At 42.5% G+C, this 19,939-nt stretch overlaps 1 protein-coding gene and 1 long non-coding RNA gene across 3 annotated transcripts in view; one reads left to right on the top strand and one right to left on the bottom strand.

Moving 5' to 3' along the window:
- Positions 1–3,109: 3,109 nt before the first annotated feature.
- Positions 3,110–13,087, bottom strand: ZBTB2 (zinc finger and BTB domain containing 2). Of its 2 annotated transcripts, XM_026122227.2 has the most exons (3): positions 12,833–13,087; positions 8,381–8,563; positions 3,110–6,143 (listed from the first exon to the last, which is right to left on the bottom strand). In XM_026122227.2, the coding sequence occupies exons 2-3, from the start codon at positions 8,551–8,553 to the stop codon at positions 4,781–4,783; spliced, it is 1,536 nt and encodes a 511-aa protein (XP_025978012.1). In that variant the 5' UTR covers positions 8,554–8,563; positions 12,833–13,087; the 3' UTR covers positions 3,110–4,780. The 2 variants fall into 2 exon arrangements, with proteins under 2 accessions (XP_025978012.1, XP_064365209.1); XM_064509139.1 differs by lacking the exon at positions 8,381–8,563 and having other exon boundaries at positions 12,833–13,085.
- A 228-nt stretch (positions 13,088–13,315) lies between these two features.
- The window catches only part of LOC112996606 (uncharacterized), a 21,633-nt gene continuing 15,009 nt past the window's right edge, over positions 13,316–19,939 (top strand). Inside the window, exon 1 of the long non-coding RNA XR_010388412.1 lies at positions 13,316–19,271. This is a non-coding gene — a long non-coding RNA (uncharacterized LOC112996606). The remainder of the gene's footprint in view (positions 19,272–19,939) is intronic.

Genomic DNA, 19,939 nt, shown 5'->3' with positions numbered 1-19,939 from the left:
TTGTTACCTCTTGAGGTTATACTAACGTGGAACATTGCCACTTTCATATTTTATTTTCTAGTACAACAAATAGAAAAATGACTAGAGTTAGCCGAGGAGTGGCATAAAAAGGGAAAGAAAGAAGCCATTAAGATAATGCTTCTACAGGTACTTGACTGAAAATCTTGAGGAACTGAGAACATTTTTCACCTTGTATGGCAGCAAGTCTATGTGACTAAGGAAGGGAGTTTGGTGGTTTTGGCTAAGTTCCATAAAGTTATGTTCTTTTTAATAGCAGACTTGACAGAAGCCCATATATAAGGACAGCAAGTTTCTGTCACTTCTAGAAATGATCATAGATCATCTGGCAAAAATACAGTGATGAGGCAGGCTGCAAAAGACTTATTTCTGTCTGCATTTTGTTCTGGTCTTGGTATGACTGGGATTCCATAGTCCAGGGACAACAGGCATGTTTACAATCAAAAATTAATGAACAAAACTACAATGGAAGCATGCTGCCTAAGGGTAGGACAAAACTGCTTTTTTTAAACAGACAGCCTGAATCACCATACTGTTGAAATAGGCATGTTAAATGGAATTTGTTTTCTTTAAGTAGCCTAAATACCCCTCATCATACACAGCTATGAAGTATCTTGCTCTATGGAAACATTGTTGCCTTTAATGAAGCAATAAGTAACAGAGTAGGTGACAGAACTCCAACTTACTTCAAAATGAGTTCCTCTTTAATTGAATTTGCTTTTTGAAGATTAAAAGGTGTGCTAAAACAATCACATAAACATACTTTAGCTGAATTAATAATGGATAATGTTGGTCTTCAATAGCTTGTGTTGAAGATAACTAAAAGATATTACTCTCCAAAAAGGCAGCAATACCTAAAAAGGTAACATCCTGCTGTTAAGCAAATTGGGAAAAGCATTGCAATTGTGATGCCACAGGACATCCCAGTACCTGCAATTGTTTAGCTGTGTTTCAGATTGCTTTAGTTAATTTTAAAAGATTTTGCAATGTCAAAGAAGTTATTTAAAGCTAATACAAAGAAATTTACTTTTTTGTGACTAAACCTATTATTTTATGTGATTTGGAGCTGAGGAGCTGGAAAGCAGATTTTCTAGAAATCAAGACAGCAGCTTAAGACCCTACAGTGTAAACACGAACACAGCTTAAAATATTCAATATTTGTAACACTAACGTCTCCTAATAAATTCTCCCCATGAAGAAGCAGAATGATTATCAGACTAATGAACAAAAAGATATTTAATACAAAGTTGACAAAAAATACTTTTTCTTTTGTAGTGGATTGCTATCGCAGCTTTCAGAAATGATAAACATCTGTTCTTTCTATTGACGAAATACACCTGCATTTGGAGGTGCCTAGTACTTCTGAGGTCAAGGCAGAGGTATCTTATTAAGTAACACGCCAAGGAAATTAACTTTGAAGTTAATGTGTTTCCTTTGGAAACGTATTGGGGATAAATTCCAGACTTGAACGATGGCCTATTTCACTCAGATTATTCAACAGATCCTGCACACCTGTCTTTTTTAAATTTTTATAGAATATTCTCAACTTCACCAGGTGAGCAGACTGAGTGAATAGCTCAGTCATAGCCTTCTGGGTTAGAAGTTTAAAGATAAAACTTGAAGTTTTGTCTGACTGTAATTACTAATTCAGATAGAATTTAACAAAGCAGCTTGAAAAAAACTATAGTTGTGCTATAATGATATAATACCCAAATTCTTGGCGCAGCTCTAATAACCTGAAAACTATTTTTTACCAAAATATAGTGATCCTGCCTTCTGGAATGTTCCTAATTCATCATGGAGGAACAAGACTTCCCAAGCAGTGAGAGACGATGACTTAAACATCACTGTGCATCAGACAGTAAAGTGTATTTAAAATAAACTATTATAATAGCTGAACACATATCAAAATAATCTCTATTGTGAAATTATTTGTTTCTTTTCTGGACAGTGTTATTTCTTAAGAATGAATTTTAACAGGTGAGGGTATCTCTGTTGAGCCTGCAATTTCACATTTCTTGCAGCAGCAGTGCTGCCATAACCCACCTCTGCTCCTGGCTGCTTGTTTCCTGCCCTACACAGCACTTCCTTTTTGTGCCAGTGAGTTTGGAGGTCCCACCACCCACCAGAGGAGGGACCTGCCCGAGTGGGACTTACCGCTTCCCCCTTCTTTGCCGTGGATGTCTTCAGCACCAACATTGGCTTCGGTGATCCTCCTGCCTGCTCATTCCTGCCCTCACACAACCGATAAGTCATGTGTAACCCTCAGCAGTGCTAAAACAGGGAACTGATTTGACTGAAAAACAGCATTTTTTTCAGACTGGTGACTCCTCAGTGGAATCAGTTCACTGAGCCCACTCCACATGTAACTGAGCAAACACGTTCTCCAAAAAGGGGAGAAGAAGAGGCGAGAGCAGGAATAAGATAAAAACCAGTGTGGCTACATGCACACCTCCGATATAACCAGCCACCTGGAGAGTTAAGCCAGGAGCATAGGAGCACACCTGGAGTTCTTAAAATATCATCTGACTAAACAGTAACTAATAGCTGAGGTGACAACACCTTTAGCAGCTGTAGTCATTTTAGAAATGAACTTATGTCTATCCCCTGAACCACAGCAACTCCAAAACCTCGACCATACCCTGAACAAGGAACGATTTTTTCCCCCTTGCTCTGCATGCATTTCAGACTTAGTGAGATGAAATAAGAACATATTTAGAGAAATTACATTGATAGAAGAAGATCCTAAAAAAGGTTTAAAATGGGCAACACTAAAATAATTTTTTTTACCTCAAAACACTTATACTTCGAAGTAAAATCAATTGATTTTAAATCTATTACTCTAATACAATACAGATAATCAACTTAACAGCACTTATAGTAAACTTTACAATAATTATTATCTTATAATAAACTGGAAAAATGTGTAGTGATAAATCCACTGTTTTAGGCTTTAGTAAGCTATTTGTTCATATATGAAGGAGGTTTTACTCTGATATACAGAATAGACTGCTTGGCTTTTAAACGAATTCAGTCAGAGTTCCCTTAGAAGGATCAAAATTCAATAATCTTTCACCTTCAACTCAATAAATCACATCCCATTTAATTCAGTTTTTATTCAATGAAATGATGTATAAAAACTTACAAATCTGAGAACTTAACTATACACAAAAAGATGATATTCAGTTTAAACGTATACACAGAGTAGGGCTGTGGTTTGTGACTTGCCCTCTCCCACCCCTCCCCCCAAAACACACACTGTCTCCATTTATGATGGGGCACTTATTCTGTCTGCTTCAGCCTTTGTTGGCCCAGGAATTGTTTGGTGGGCTTCATTGCTGCTGTCAGTTTAGGGTTTGAGGCTACTGGAAAAAATTCCGGGTATTTATATAAAATAGTAAGAATCAACAACTTGATTTTAAACACAAAGATGCAGTGCTATCATCAGCAGTAACTAAAACTACAGAATTCATCCTTTCAGTTTTTGCAGACTTTGTCTTGGCTTTGAAAATAATGGCACTCTCAAAGAGCAAAATTTGCCAGTTCAAGACTACAGATTCACTTTCAAACAACCATGATCCCCTGTTGCTAGTAGGTCTCTGTACTGTTTTGTCCTCATCTTAACTCATGCAATTAGACCAAATGAAATCATGGGCATTCCTTGCCTGAGTAAGGCAATAAAGTTTCTCCTCTCTCCTTTCATCCAGAATGGCTCAAAACTATGCTAACACCACATGCGTGTGCTGCACTAATGGTGTTACAGGGCTCACCAGTATGTCACTTCTCTAGTTCCCTTTGTATCTTGGGTGACAACACTTACCATATCAGCTTCTTTTCAACAGGCCAATAAAAATGCACACAGCTCAGGACATTTTAAATTTGGTTAAAAATAATCTGTGGAATGACTAGTTCCGTCAAACAACTAAAAGACTTTTTGGGCTGAATCTGAAAGCAGATGGCCAGTTGCTTAAAAAGGATGTGTGCATTTATTTACCTGTACCAAATATACACACAAACACTTTCTATATATATATAAATCTTTATACATATACAGTATTTTTATATATATATAAAGATTGCCATCACATTATTATTACAGCTACTTGAGTCAAAATTTGACTAAGTAACTACTTTGCTTGAATCAATGATGCTACCTGAAACAGATACCTAAAGGCATACTTGAAGGAAAACTTTAGGCAAAAAAGACGTCAACACCCTCAGCTCTTTTCTACTCAATGAATAGGTTCTTGGACTCACTGAGAAAAATCCTGCATTTTCTTTTTAAGTTATAATCTCGATTACCTTGCATGTGGAGTTTGATTTGCCAGATCTTCTCAAAATGCCTTTTACCAGGGAAACTAATATATATGTTCTTTGCTCACCAAACTTATATTCCGTTTCTCATTACACTCATCATTGTATCTAAATATGCTTTTAAGTAACCTAAACTTTGTTTAAAATCTATTAAATTTAGATTAACTAATACTATCAACATAGTTAGCTGGATTATTTTTCACACGTTCCTTTGTATTAAAATCAATTATGTTGTGGTTTGATGCAAGAGCTTTTTGTTTGTTTTGGTGGGAGAGGCAAAGTCCAATTTCCTAATGTGCCAGTACAGTTCTGGTTGCTGAAGACAAAGGGTGGGAAGGAGGATGGTGGAAAAGATGGCAGGGGAAAAGTGAGGTAAGAGAGGGGAGGAAAAAATTGATTTAATAAAAATGAATAAAGAAACTTTAAAAAATTGATATAGGTTTCACATTCAGTCCAACAACACTGCTTCCTGCTCCTTTTTGATGGAGGCTAACACTGAGTTATCAGTCTCTGTGGCTTCTGTGTCCCCACTACCTAGCAAAATGGAGCGATCTTCTTCTAGTGTAAAGACAGAGTTTTGATTTTGGCACGAATGTTTAACTACTTCATTGGGAGTTGAAAACGTTTTGTCACACAAGTTACATTTGTAGGGCTTGTTGGTCTGTACTAGCATGTTGTCCATTTGACTGCCTTCCTCAAAAGTACAGAGCTCCAGAGTCTGTTTGTCCACCATTGTGTACGTGTCCATGCTCTGGTTTAGGCACACATGTCTGGCAGCCTGGTTAGCCCTACAAAAGCTTTTGTCACAAGTGCTGCACTTAAAAGGTTTGCCAGTGTGTATGTACATGTGCTCCCTCCAGTGGCTTTTCTGAATAAATTTGCGACCACAAATGGAACATTCATATTTCCGTCTTTTTACTTCCCTCTCTTGATCTGCCTGCTCCAAGTTGTCTATGTCTGCAATATCTGAGGGGGGTGGTGTCTCTGATTGCTGCTGCCCATCAATTATTGGGGAGTCTGAGATCTGCTGCAGCTCGCTGTCACTAATCATTCCAGCTTCAGGCACTTCCATGGCATCTTTTTCAGCTGTGTTGTTACAGAGAGACAAAGAAATGTTACTTTCTCCCTGCTGGGAAGAGGTGAAGGGAACTCCTGTGTGGATCTGGAGGTGCTCACGCAAACTACTTCGCAAATTGAACCGGCGGCCACAGAGGTGGCAGGCATAGTATTTTGGGAAGCTTCCATTCCTTTTCATAATGCTTGGCTTGACGTGTGCTATCGTGAGTGAAGCAGGCTGTTCATCTGAAGAAGATGCTTCCATGTTAGCTTCTTCTCCTGTGGGTGAATTATTGCCAGCTGCAGATACCAGTTCTGGAGATAAAGATGATGGCAATGTGTCAGAAGTGGTCATATTTGTCCGGGTCACTTGTGGCAGAGTTGTAGCTAGCTGCGAGAGCTGTGAGCCCTCGGAAACCTGTTCCTGGTTCATCCGTGAAGTCTGTGGCCTTGGTTCTCGCCCGAGTTTGTCAGTTGCTGATGTAACCTTAGTGGGATGTCTTATCTGGTGATCTGCAATCTGAATGCCATATAATGAAGATGCCAATGGAAAAACTTGATCTGGGTGGGAAAAAGTTCCCTGACTTGCAAGGCTGGCCTCTTGAATTAGTGGATATGCATGCAGAAACTTTATTCCTTGTTCTAGTCGAACTGGGTCAATGAGTTGCGGTGCCATCTTCCCAGTGTACATCAAATGCAAGAGATAACTGAAGATATCTGGCTGTATGTCAGTTGCTTTCAAACGGACACATTCACTGAAATGTGAAACAAAATTATCAATAAGAGATAAGAAAAAGCTTTTTAACCAGATCTAGGTTATTAAAGCATTAATAAAAATCAGACACATGACTTAAATCCAAAAGACAGAATCTGTAATAAATATGTTTGCTTAATGAAATATCCCCACTCTAGTAGCGAGAATAGGATACTAGCAGTTGCTGATCAGCCTGTAATATGTTAACACATTCTTATCGGGGATATAAAGTGGTATTTGTCATTCTCAGTAATGATGGGAAAACCATTATCACATATATATTGCACTCTGAAGTTTCTACTAAGCGTCAATTCCAGCAATGGTTAGTGTCACTTAAAAAGAGAGGGTATACTCCATCAGTAGAGAAGTGTTCTGACATAAAAGAGCTAATCTTATTGGCTACTTTAAAGATGACATTTTGTCTTCCGGAGGAAAGTAACTGGCTTGAAAGATAAAGCTGTCCCATTGCAATCTATAACTTTTTGAATTGCTGTATGTTATAGAATGTTATAGAATTGTTGTCACATATTAATATATTTTGCAAATTGTGATGATATTTTGCCCTTTTTTTGTTGGATTTAAACATGTCTGTAGCTAAATTACAACCTTTTAGTGAATCTAAATTCACGATCCATTAAACTTTTCTCAGCTCTTAGCTCTGAAAACACCTAAAATTAGTTTGGCACTTGCCCCATCGGCTTCTATGTCTCACTAGTGTTTGCAGTTACAGTTTTGCAAATGTTCAGTATCACCTTGTCTAAACAGTATTACGATCCAGAAACCATGCAGGAAAGCATGTGAATTCCCTAAGGATCTGATACAACAGACATAGTCTGAGCACATCTAACGCACGAAAGTCAGACTCATCTGAAAGCAGAACAGTAGCTTCTTTCCTTGAACAGGGAGGAAGACAAGGTAGCACCAGTGGTATGCTCAGTCAGCGTAACAGCCTCTTGGTTAGAGCACGCAACTAAGTGAGACACTTGGGCTGTAATGCCCCCTTCAGCCTAAGAGAATTCAAAGAAACACCATCCTCCTATTGGGAGCATGCCCTATCCATCAGGCTTTAGGATACTCTGGATTGAAACACCCACCACTCCTCCACTGAAGCCTAATCTTTGTGTAGAAAGAAAGGCAAGATTCACGGAACAGGAAAGAAAATCGGGAATGTCCTGTTTAGGGCATTTAGCCGACATGAGAGAATCTGGGATTCTAACTGCTTTTTTTGGAGTTATTTGTAGCTCTTACATTAAACAAAGACTAAATAAAAGACAGAAATCCAGGAACAGACATGACCCCACACTGCTGTCTAAATGCTCTAACCATAGTAGGCTACTAAGCTGAGGAGGAAATTATAGTCAATTCATTCATTTCTTAAATGAGGTGCATCCTTCTTGAGCTATCCCTCTGACTGCTTTTGAACTCAAGATATACTATTCAAATGTAAACTTTTGCAATGCTGTCCTCCAGAGATGATTATATGCTCTTGACAGAGCATCAGGACTTACAGATCTGCCTGCAGACCTGCCTCAGAAGTGCAAATGTGCCTTTGACCTTGACTTTTACTTTTGGCTAAGAATTCTTAGCATCTGCTCACTTAATAAAAACTTTTTGAGCAAGTTCAAATAATTGTGAAAAAAAGAACAAAAAAATCTTCAAAACAGTTGTTTTCTTTATCTTTTCCCTGCCTGCTATGTTAGGCTGTCTGCAAAAAAACCCCAAACCAAACCAAACCAAAAATTCCCTTATTTCCCCCACTATATAATACTTAATTATTTAACCTACTTTGGTAAACTTAAAAAAATGAAACAAAACAGGTTATCATCTTTTACATGTTCATTTCTCCAAATCTTTTAGCAAATACTTACTGGGTTGTATATAATGTTATGGAAATGTCAGGAATAGTGCCAAGACTGGGCAGAGGATAGTAAGTGGAGGAAAAAAAAAAAAGTGCAACAGTGAAAAGACAGGATCCCTTAAATATTCAATTCTAGGCATTCTATGCTTTTGAAAGATAAAGAACATTTGCTAACTTATAAGATTATTGCTAACGAATCACAGTTCAACTTTTAACACTTTTTACTGAGTTTCCAGTTTGCAAGTAGGAACAGATTCCAGATTCATTATATGTCGCAGCAAGAAGCAAAAAGAACGTTTCAGAAGGTTTCAAAATGTTGCTAGACCTTCTTACCTTAACTAACTGAGCAACATTTTAACAGTTAACGTTTTTATAGTTACCTGGTTTGATGAACAAACAACATCTTAAAGTAGTTGGAGAAAGAAGCAAGGACAGATTTGTGTGCCTTGAAGTAGACATCACCAATAGCAACTGTGCAGTCACATAGGAAACCAAACTCTCTCTGAGCATTTAGCTGCTGCAGCAGAATAAGTCCATGGTTGGCCAAATCCATTTTTTACACTCTGAAAAGCAAATGACTTTCATGTAAAACTTAACAGTAGATGTACAGATGTAACAGTAGATCTGTCTTAACAGGCATCTTCCTCTAATATCTGCATGTAATGCTTTAGTAACACCTCTTAATCCCAAGCTACTACATAAACGATATTTTACATATAGGCAAGTATCTCTGTTTCATGAGAGACAATGTGATTCACAAAGGCTTAAACAGCAAAGCAGAGCCAGGAATAGAGAGTTCTGAAAAGGAATGGGGAGGAACATAGATACAGCAAAATAAATAGCTAAGCAAAGGGAAGAAAGATTAATAAGTAGTAAAAACTACTAATTAATAAATAAAAATAAATATTTTCAAAGGGAAGATTGAAGTATTTTGGCTACCAACTTAATCAATTCACTTGTCTCTGTTCAATTAATAAAAATAAAACTCCCTTATGATTTCAGTCACTTTTACCTATGTGTGTAGGAGAGACAAGAAAGGGTAGGACCCAGTAAAAGATAATTTAGATACTTTTTATCTGAATTTTCAGTGTCTTTAGCTACTTCATATGTAAATGTTAGATGTCCATCCAGCTGAATCCAAAGCCCAACATTAAACAGTTAAGCTTTCCTGATGGTTACAGCCCTCTCCTGGTAAATACTAGGTATATATTTGAATCTTCCCGAGTGAAAACATAAATTCATTCAAGGCATTGGCAAGCCCTCTAACTACTGGACTATCAGAAAAGGAGAGGCCAATCTTTTCACCCATTTATTTATTTACTGAGATCGGCTACAATAGCATCTTATAAGGACCCTGTATGCCAGGGTGCTTATGCTTGTCTATCAAATCTAGAACCTTGTGGGGCAATAGGCCCTGCTCCCTCCATTCCTGGATATCAGAGCAAGTTAGGATAAAGAAAAGCGAAATTCTGCACCAACCTAAGCCAGCCTAAATCAGGGCTACAGCAGTCAGACATCCTCAGAGCACTTCCTTGTGGCAGCTGTTAGAAGACCATTGCAGAAGAACAAGAGCTACAAACTTCTCTCAAGAGTTTGGGGGTAGGCTTGGAAGTAAGAATTTCTAACTTTGGGGAAAAAATGGCCAGGGAAACACATTAGGACAGTGGCATATGGCTGAATGGATGAATATATGAATATTAAAATCAACAGGTGGTAATACACTTGAGAAGAACAAACAGAGCTTTGGCCATAAAAAGCAAAAATATGAAGTAATGTAGGTCTGTACATGTCTATAAAGCAGCATGAGAAGTCACAAAAAACTGGACACCTTATGCCCAGAACAATGCACATGACCTATAAGCAGAAAAGAAAAAGAAGGTGAAAGCAGGATAAGTGGATCAAAAGTGGTGGATTTATAAAAAGTTTTGTTTTTTCAAAGTTTAATAGTAAGTGACATTTTAGGTAAAGTACAAAACTGCTTGTTTCTTTTATATGGTAGGAGTGTGGCTTTTTGGGAAGGAGAGTAAAGGTGTATTTCATATAGGCTAATATATTTAGTCATAGGAGAAAGAAGTATTTCTACTTGTGGAGAATGAAAGAATGTCCCAGTATTAAAACCAATAACCAGGCTGACCAAATACTTTCCTTCATATTCACAGGAAATCGGAACTCATTTGAGTCAGGGGCAAAGGAAGAAACATAATTTGACATACAGACTGTTTTTTTCTTACAATTATGGCAATTAATAAGAAAAAAAAATCATGTTCCAACTCTGTTCAGGTCCATCCCCTCCTCTCCCAATTAGTGTCTGGATAATTATGTTTCTACAAACAATATGCTGAAATCCTCCCCTTCCCTCTAAAGTAGAATACTTGCTCTGTCGGCAGCAACAAAAAAAATGTTCACTGATATTGAATCCTACAGAATGTTCCATACAGGTATACTTCACAATCTTATGGAAAACTTCCCAGATATTTTTATATCTTTGAGATTATTCTGTGCATGCCACACTTTCTTTATTGATCAGTGCTGAGTCTGGTTTGTACTTAGACAGGAAAACTTATCAGGCAGAACAGACCATTGAGGTGAGGGAACTTCAATACCTAGTATGCCTTTCTGGCTTATCACCCTAAGTTTGGGTAGTTTATAGTTCCACCCTTGCCTAAACAACAGCCTTTGTGGCAGTTGGGAAGCTGCTACCCATCATCAGACACCTAAATCAACCTTTTCACAAAATGATATGGTGTCTGTATGTATGTACAACACTAAATTTTTGTGTATATTTAAAGTATATTTAAATGCTTTGAACTGAAGTCACTAAAAGAATTTTAAGAAAATTACACAGAGGAGGGAAAGAGTAAGGAAATAACTTAGTCCCTCTTTTATATAGGTATGCATATGTTAAAGAATTATACCACTGGCTAATAAAAATTATGTGATTAACAGTGGCATGGCTGTATTTTAATGTTGACTGATTCAACAACTGTGTAAAATATTTCTTGTGTCTAGTATGCAAACAGTCCTACTATTATATGGTTGGCAGTGTAGCCTTGATAGGTTACCTTGCTTCAGCTTTATCACAGCTTTTGTAATTACATAATACGCTTAACTGCATATGAAAAACCACACTACACTGTATCCTTTCAGAAAACAGATGTTTATTGCTGAGACCATAAAGTGAAAAATGGTAAGCTCAAGCCAAATGAGATACTAAAAAGGAATATGACATCACATCATAAAAGAAAAGAAAAAAAAGGGGGTTGAAGACTCATTATGAATGATTAGAAAGTAAAGTAGAGAGCAAAGACCAGCAGCAGGTTGCTCATGGGAAACTAGCAATTTTGACAGGACACTGCTGCTTAGCTCTGTTAAGCCAAAGCATAACAGTTCTTGATTGATCTTTAAACACCTTAGAAAGATCCTACATCTCCCGGCAAAGCTTCCACGGTCTTTTCAGTTTACTGCTGCGCAGCGCCAGCGCCGCGGTGCCCACGGGGCGGTGCCCACGGGGCAGCGCCTCCGGCCGGCAGCAGCGGCGGGGGCCGCCCGCAAACCGCCCGACCTGCGCACAGCCCGCGGAGCCCCCCCGTGACACGAAGCATGGAAATACACCGCGCTGGAAAGCTCCCCGCGACACCGACGGTGCTGCTGGACAGCAAGGAGGTGAGGAAAAAAGAAAAAGGTCAAAAAAAAAAAAACCTCCAATCTTTCTAGTCCCGCAGCTCCGCGCAGGTCAGCGCTGCAGCCTTACCGGGGCTGCGAGGACCCACACGGCGCCCGGCCGCCGGCCGCGCAGACGCAGACGCCGGCCCCGGCCCTCAACGGCCGCTCGGCGCAGCCTCGCGCGGTCCCGCGCCACAAAGGGGCCGCGCGCGCGCCGGAGGAAAGAGGAGCGCGGCGCCCGCTCCCCCGCTCGCGCCCGCCTCCCCCCGCGCCGTAGCGCGCGGCGGGGGGCGGGGCCTCCCGCCCGCCCTCCGCAGTCACGCCCGGCCTCTGTGGCACAGGTGGCGGCGCCTTCCCATTGGCCACCGGGGCGGAAGGCTGGGTGGCCGCGCGCCGCTCTCACTGGCTGCGCCCCGCCCCTCCTCCCCGCTCTCCGCCCGCCCCCTCGCGGCCCCCCCCGCGCACGCCACGCGCGCACGGACGGACGGAGACGGCGCGAGACGCAGCGCGAGCGGAGCCGCCAGGGCGCGCGAGACGGGAACCGCCGCGACTGCCGCTGCCGCCAGGGCCGCCCAGCCTTCTGAGGAGAGACAGACGGGGCCGCCCCCTCCCGCTCCGCGCGGCTCCCTCCTACCCCGCCCTTCCCTGCGCCGGATGCCGCCGGAGGGGGTGGGGGGGCGGCCCCGCTGCGGGCGGGCGGGAGCGCGTGCGAGCGGGCCCCAACCGGCCGAGCCCAGCCCGGCGCGCGGCGGCGGGAGACCAGCCCCCTCCCTCCCTCCCTCCCACGGCGCGGGCCCTGCCCCCCTCCCTCCCCTCCCCTCGGCGCGGGCCCATCCCCCCTCCCCCCCGGGCTGTGTCCCGGATGGAGCCGCCCGGCCCGGCCCGGCGGGGGTTTGTCAGGAGGCCAGGCAGTCCCAGCGGCGCCAGGCGCGGCCGCCGCTCCCCCTCGCCCCTCTCGGCCCGCTCCGGCGCGGCAGGACCCCGCGGCCCGGCCGGGCCCGTTCCTCCCGCACACAATGAGGAGGTAGGGCCGAGCAGGCCCCGCCGCGCCCCCGCGCCCGCCCGCCGCCGCCTCAGCCCGGGCCGCGGCCGGCTCGGTGCGGCGGGGCTCGGCACACGTGCGGGCGGCGCCGGGAGCCCCCGCGGAGCGCCGCGCGGCCGGTGCTCACCTGGGGGGGCGCGGGCCGCCGAGGCGCCTGGTGCCGCGCGGGCCGCCGCCGTCTCCGCGCCCAGCAGCAGCAGCAACAACGGAGTCAGCGCGGCGGCGGCGGCGGCGGCTTTTCCTGTCCGGTTACGTTAGGGTCACATGACCGAGAGCGGAGCACAGAGGCTGCAGCGAGGAGCCCCCGCCGGGGGGGAGGGGAGGCGGCGAGAGCTGTGGCGGCAGCAGCAGCAGCAGCAGCCACCCAGCCCCCTCCCTCCCCTCCCTTCCCCCTCCCGCGGCGCCGAGCGCGGGCCGCACCGACGAAGCCCAGGGCTCCGCTGCCGCCTCCCGCCGCTCCCTTTCCCCGGCTCTCCCCAGCCCGGCGCTAGCCCCAGCTTCCCGCGCCCCTGGGGCCGCGGGAGCCGGGCCTCGCCGCCGGGGCGCTGCCCCTTTAAAACTCGCCGGGGCGGAGGGAGTGGGGGGGGGGAAGAGGCCGGCGCGAGGCGCCCCCCCCCCCCCCCCTCCCGTGCCGCCGCCGCCTGTCAGCGCCGCCCTCGCGCCAGCGGGCCGCGCTCGCGCCCGCGATTCGAGAGTAACGGGCCGCGCGGCGGCGGCAGCGGCCGTTCGCCTCGGCTCTCCGGCGGGGCGGGAGGCGCCGCGCCCGCTGCAGGCCTCGGCGGCGTGCCGGGTCGGAGAGCAGGTGCTCCGTGCTGGCGTTAGCGCGCGCTTTCGGCTGCACCGCCGCTGCTGAGCGGGCACCGGGTCGTTTCTGCTGGCTGTCCGGCGGGGTTTTGTGGTAAAACAAGACTGGAAGTAGTTAGGGGGTCGGTGAGGTTTGGTGGGTAGTGTGTCTCCCCCCCTCGCCCCCCCGCCAACCCTCCCGGTTCCCCGTGATTGCTGGCTGTCGCCGAGAGCGGCGTTTCTCGAAACGGGGGAGAAGAGGTGTGAAAGGTCAGCAACGGAAAGGAGGCACTGGTGGTGCCAACGCTGGATGGGCTCCCGCGGACAGAGGGGTGCCTGCAAGCTGCTTTCCAGAGAAGTGGCAGCCACAGGTGCATCCCTCTTCTCTGCTGTGGAGCCACCTGGGGCCTCCAGGATGATGTGGGAGATGGGGAGAAATTGGTAGTTTTAGAGCAGAACGGGAGGGGACGGGAGTGTGGTGACCCGTGCCCTTCAAGGTACGCAGAGACAAAGTTTGGAGACTGCTGTGTTCAGGTTTCGCGGGATTTTCTCCAGATTTTGCTCATAATAAACTGTTCTTTCAGTAGGCTGACAAGGTGGAAGCTGTGGAGTTTTATCGTTTTTGAAAGGTTAATCTGTGTGAAATTGTCCTAGATATATTACCGTTGAGCTGTCAGATTTGAGGTATGAGTTCAGCTGTGAAAGCGGTTGATTTAGTGTACAAAATTGGAAAGTTTGTTTTTGCGTTTTGCCTGTTTAGGTATACAGGTTATTTAAACTAGATACTTTTAACATGGCTTTTTTTGCGGGGGGTATAGCAGTTTTCCGTAACAATTAATTCTGTAACTTTGCACACTAGCAGTGTCAGTTGCAGTGGGGGGAGGAGGGAAGACTGCCATAGTAAGGCCTTATTTTGTTGAAAACTAATATGTGCTAAACCTGCACAGACAAATGTGGCAATAGATACTGCAAAACATGAAGTAATTGTTGGTGCTTCATGATTTGCAAAAGTTGTTACCTGTTAGTCATTAATGTGGAGCAGGGAGGTTTTATTCAGCAAGGGTTAGGGAAGTCCCTTCAGAAAGAGAGGGCTGAGCCCTGCTCTGGGATTGAGCATATTTTTTTCTGAGTCAGAGAATCAGTCCAATCACAGTCCAGATCTGCATCTTATTTGTTGTAAGTTGACATGTAGTAACAGAAGCAGTCTCATGGACTAAACTGGTCAAAATATTTTTTCTTAACAAAACTTAAACTGAACAAAACCTCAAAAATGTTAAAGCATAGGCTTCTCTGAGTGTAAATTTCACAAAGAAACTTTGTTGTTGTTGTTGAAAAACTTGATGGAAGATATTTGGCCAGCAAAAGTTATAGAGAATTTCCTTCTCCCTCCCCTGGGGGCCTGGTCCTGCTATCATTAAGTATGCTCTCCATTGTTCATTAGAAACAGCGTATAATACAATGTCAACAATTTGAATTGGATCCAGATTATTATTACTTTTTTTTGGTAACTGTTTAACAATTTAGTTATTTAATAAAGGCAGTTCATTCAAGGCGCTCATCTATCCAAGTTTATAGGGGGATAGCGACAACATCCCAACTATAGCTGATGTATTTCCAGTCATCAAATAAGCTGTGTTATGGGGTGGGAGGGACCCTTTTCAGTTAGTGTCCTGACAGCAAATGTGCTGAGGGCAGGGAGGAAAAGTCTTGTCTGGTATCTTGTCTGGTTTGTAGATCTAGGGATGACTGCAGTCATCTGAGACTATTGTTATTTTTACAGGCTCTAAATTGATGTAGGGCTAGAACTGCCTTATGTGTCTGACTCTGTAGTCTCCTACTGAAGTTAATGGAGATCTTGACAGAGACACTTTGAGTGTGTTTGCATCATATAGCTTATGAATATTAATTTATTTATCCAGGTTAAACAGCACGTCAAGCCTAATCAGATAGGTACTAACTCCCCTCAAATTGATAGTCTATTTGCTGCTGCTGCAGTATTTTGAATAAAGAAGTTGAACAGAACTGTGTTTTCAAAACCTGCCTCAAATATCTGTTATGAGCTGAACTACAACAAGAGCATTTCTAACAGCTTTCAGAGTTCTGTTATGAGAGTACATGATAAAAGTTTAAAGAATGTATTTAACTAGTAGACTGAAAGACTTTTAATTTACTTGGCATTTTTTCCCCTTATATTTCACTTATCTTTCAGCTCTGCAAACTAAATACAAGGCAAATAGAGTAAACGGACATTTGAATTTAGGATGCTTAGTAGTGGACAGTTTGTCTTATTCTCATGGGAGCTGGTGAAAGTGATACAATTTTTAATTAAACTGTGCTGTGAAAGAGTTTATTTCTGGCAGGTATCTATTTGATTGTTGTGGTTTGTGGCTCTCTTTCTTTTCTGCTTTGCACATAATTATTTCTGTGTAGTCATTCATGTTAGATTCTCTTCCGCACTATCTCTGAAGTTGGAGAAAAAATAACAACGTATTAATTTTAATCGGTAGCTTGTAATTTAGCTTTAAAGCCCTGCAGTATTTTAATACAGAAATAATGCAATTCCTAATTTAAAAGTATGCTGCCTGATTCAAAGCCCATTGGAATCAGTGAAAAGACTTCTGTGTTGAGATTAATACAGCCTAACTTCACATATTCAGTGCAGACTTGCACATCATCTAAACTCCCTTCATGTCACAGGGAAGGATAAACGCTTGGGCTGGAGTTCATCTGTTGCATTTTTTGACATCTGACTTAGATGTGAATCTAAAATTTTAGTTTGGTCTGATCTGAGTTTTAAAGTGTTTTTTTTAAGATAGGTACAATCAAGGCAGTTGAAATTGAAATTTATCTTCATCTCATTAAGTGATGTTATTGTGCTTTTAGTTTTTAGACTTTTCTCCCCAGGTTTTTGAGGTACTTGCTTATACCTCCCTTCCTAATTTTATGACTTTTTAAAAGGAATGTTCAGACTGATTCAGATATTGCTACATACTTGGGAGCATTCTTCAGGTGTGTTGCTGTTGATGATAGGATCAATCCCTATCTTTTCAGTTTTTCTTTGGTCAATGTGTATTCGGATTAAAGGCAGAATTTTGTCTGGTAAAATCGTATTTTGCATTGTCTGTGAGCATACCACTGATGATTTAAATATTAATGGAATGATGAAGGTGTTTGTTAATCTGAGTAAAAATTCAGTTGAACAATGGGAGGAACTTGAGCTAGACAGACCCAAGTCCTATGAGTGTGTCTTTGGTGGAGTTCAGTTAAAATCTGGAGTGGAATACTAGATTTTTTCCTTCTTATTGTTGTAATCAAAACCTTAGTGGCCCTATTGGCATTAATCAGATTCAGATTGTTAAGATTTTCAGTGAGCCTTCAAATTTCTCTATAACTTTGAAAAATAAGAGAGTAGAGTCTCTTCTGAGGAGCTACTTGCTTGCTGCTTTCTACAGCACTATTTATCCACTCATACAGGACAATTTCTGGAATTGCCAAAGCTGTAGGTAGCTAGAGTTAGACAGATTAGTGTATGTCCTAGGCAATGAGTAGGAACTTCTATGAAGGAGTTAGGTGCTCTTTCCACATTAGTATTACTGTACTAAAATGTTAGTTTACATCAGTACTATAAATCCATTTTATTAGTACAGCTGCTATTTCTAACACTCTCACTCCTGATTTATGTTGGTGAGAAGGCTTGGTGGGAAGTGTGACAGCTGCAGTAGCTCCTTGCTGTATGAACACATACTGTCCCTGTGACAGTCTCCAAACTTCTCATTCAGGGATATCCTCCCTGTTAAATTTTTTCACACTCTGTCTGAATCTTACTTGTCTTTTGCACACCAGGGGAAACATAAAGCAAGTGAAAATGGTCCCCAGGAAAAACCCTAGCATGATAGCAGAGCATAAATGGAACAGCTCTCTGCTTTTTCTTTGGACTTGACCTCCTTGTCATAGGGAGGTTGTTGGGATACATTCACAACAGATGACTGCTCAACCCCCAGGTCTATCTGAGCTTTCAGGTTTTTGTTGTGTATAGGTCTGTCTGTACTAGACATACAGGAGAACTATGGTGTATAAAGCACTTTTCATGTACTCTGTTTAAGATGGAAAAAAAAGAAGAAATGGATCTTTGGCCATGTTGTAGGCTGTGCTATTTTTCTGGTATCACTATGTTACTTAGGAATGTGGAAACATTTTTGTTTTCACACCTAATGAGCAAAGCTGTATCAACAGCTACTGTGTAGCTACAAGTTATACCAGCAAAAACAACCCCCTCCCCCCCAACTCCTTTTGCTAATCCAATGTATGTCCCCTAAGGAAATGGTTCAACTGTTTGTATAAAATTTTCCTGTTACAAGTCTCATCTCCATTAGCGGAGAGAGGGGTTGTTAGAATAACTGAACGGACAAAGTTTCTGGAGTGTCAATTAGCCCTCTAGTTTGCCTTCTTCCCAGATTAGCCTGTTACATGGTCCCTGCCTGCTTTTTACTGGAAAAATTCAAATGTGACTATGCATTCTTGGCTAGAGTGACTTTTTTTTAGTGTAGCATGGCTATAAAGTTACAGTAATATAAGTATTTGCATATTTTGTTTTCCTTAGGAAAAAGGATTAAAACTGCAATTTTACTGTGTGCATTTTTTCAGCATATGCAGCTGAGGTATTCTGTACAGAGAGATGCATCTAAGCCAGTAGCATTGATGCTATGTTTACATAATTATATAATATCCTCCAAACTGAGACATGAAGTTCATGGGATACTTAGTACTCAACAGTTTTTAATAAATACCGGGCTGGTCAGCATTGACTCAAGCTTAGTTAGGGGAGAGTTGAAAAGTATTTGGGGGCACAATATTAGGCAGTGACTTTGGTTTGGTAATCATATTTTTCCAGTTTGGAAAATGTATTTCTTGAATGACTGCAGCTTAAAGACTGACATGATGCTCAGTCATTTGTCAGTTTATAATAGAAATGCTGATACTAGCCATAACTGTGATGCCTTCAACAAAAAATGCTTCTCCTTGTTTTAGGCTTGTTTAATACTAGGTAAGAGTCAGAAATGATGGTGGTTATCATGCTATGTATGTGGGGAGAGGACATTGTTCTGTTTCTGAACTGTGACTAGGTCTAGTAAACTCTCTTATTACCACCCCCCCCCCCCCAAAAAAAAGCACAAACAAACAAACCAAAACCACAAGAAGCTGTCAAAAGCTGTGGAGAGCCCCAAACTGTTAGAATCTTAGTTTTCTAAGATTCAGCCACTTGGCTTTCATGTGTAGTACAGAGTAAACGTGTGATGTCAAGAAATGCCATAGGTAGTCACTGGGAGATCAGCAGAACTGGCTACCTCATACAGTGTATAGCTATGGCAAAATCATTTTCTGAGGAAGCTAACATAGATCTTTGCATTCTTGCTGATTGTAAAGAATTACAGTCTCTTAAAAATTCTTTTCTAAGCTGTAACTATATGTATTTCAAGGCACTTCTCCCTTTGGTGGTTAAGATAGATAAGCTTTTTCCAAGGAGACAACTGGGAGCATGGTTTTGTTTTGTTTTCTTAAAATTCTGTGCATATCATTATTGTAAGTGAGTACATCAAACTCTGTTTCTTTTTGATTGTTGTCAAGCTACTATCATAAACCAGTCTGTAGAGAGTGATAAAGAGATTCTTGCCAGATGTCGAATGTCAGCCACTGAAGGAAGATAGCACATCACATATTGGTAGTTCCCAACCTCTGGATTTTCTTTGAACATTCCTTGGGTCTAGGAAAAGTGACCAAGAAAGGTAAGCTGACAAATTCAGTATAGCATTCCCTTTTGCAATTTCTAAATTGGTTTATACTACCATTTGAGAATTTGCAGGCTACGTAAATTGGAAAAGGTTCACCACAACTGTTATTACTATCAAGGCCCTCTATCTGTGTCTTTTCCTAATGTCTGATACTTCTCTTTACAAGGTAACTTTGTTAGCTATGAGTGAATAAAATCATTTAGGTTGATACAGAGTATCTGGCTTTCTTTTGAAAAAACATCAGATGAGAGTTTCAGTTCCTAGGAAGAAGGTAGGATGGGGAAGGAGAGAATAATACTGATTTTAGCACTCTAGTATTTTTGTTTCAGTCAGATGGTTAAAGTTAGCAAGAATATCATCCTTCTGATAGAAGCTCTTACCTGGTGGTTGGATTGAATGTAAGTTATCATTGCAGGGAGATCTAGGGAGATGCAATTTATATGCAGTTGCTTGTCCAACCAGCAGAGCTGATGTGCTGCACAAAAAAATGAGAAGAGGGAATGAGAATGGTCTCAGTTCCTCTTGGCATCTATACATGTGGGAAGGGTTGGGGGAACAGTATCACCTGTAAAGAACAAGAGAGGCAGCTGGGGAAAAAAAATTGACTAATGGATAAAGGCAGGAAGGATGGGATGCAAGGAGAAAGAATGAAGGTAAGAAAA

This window comes from Dromaius novaehollandiae, chromosome 3, assembly GCF_036370855.1.
Source record: "Dromaius novaehollandiae isolate bDroNov1 chromosome 3, bDroNov1.hap1, whole genome shotgun sequence".
Taxonomy (NCBI): domain Eukaryota; kingdom Metazoa; phylum Chordata; class Aves; order Casuariiformes; family Dromaiidae; genus Dromaius; species Dromaius novaehollandiae.
This window is presented reverse-complemented; position numbering and strand designations above follow the sequence as displayed.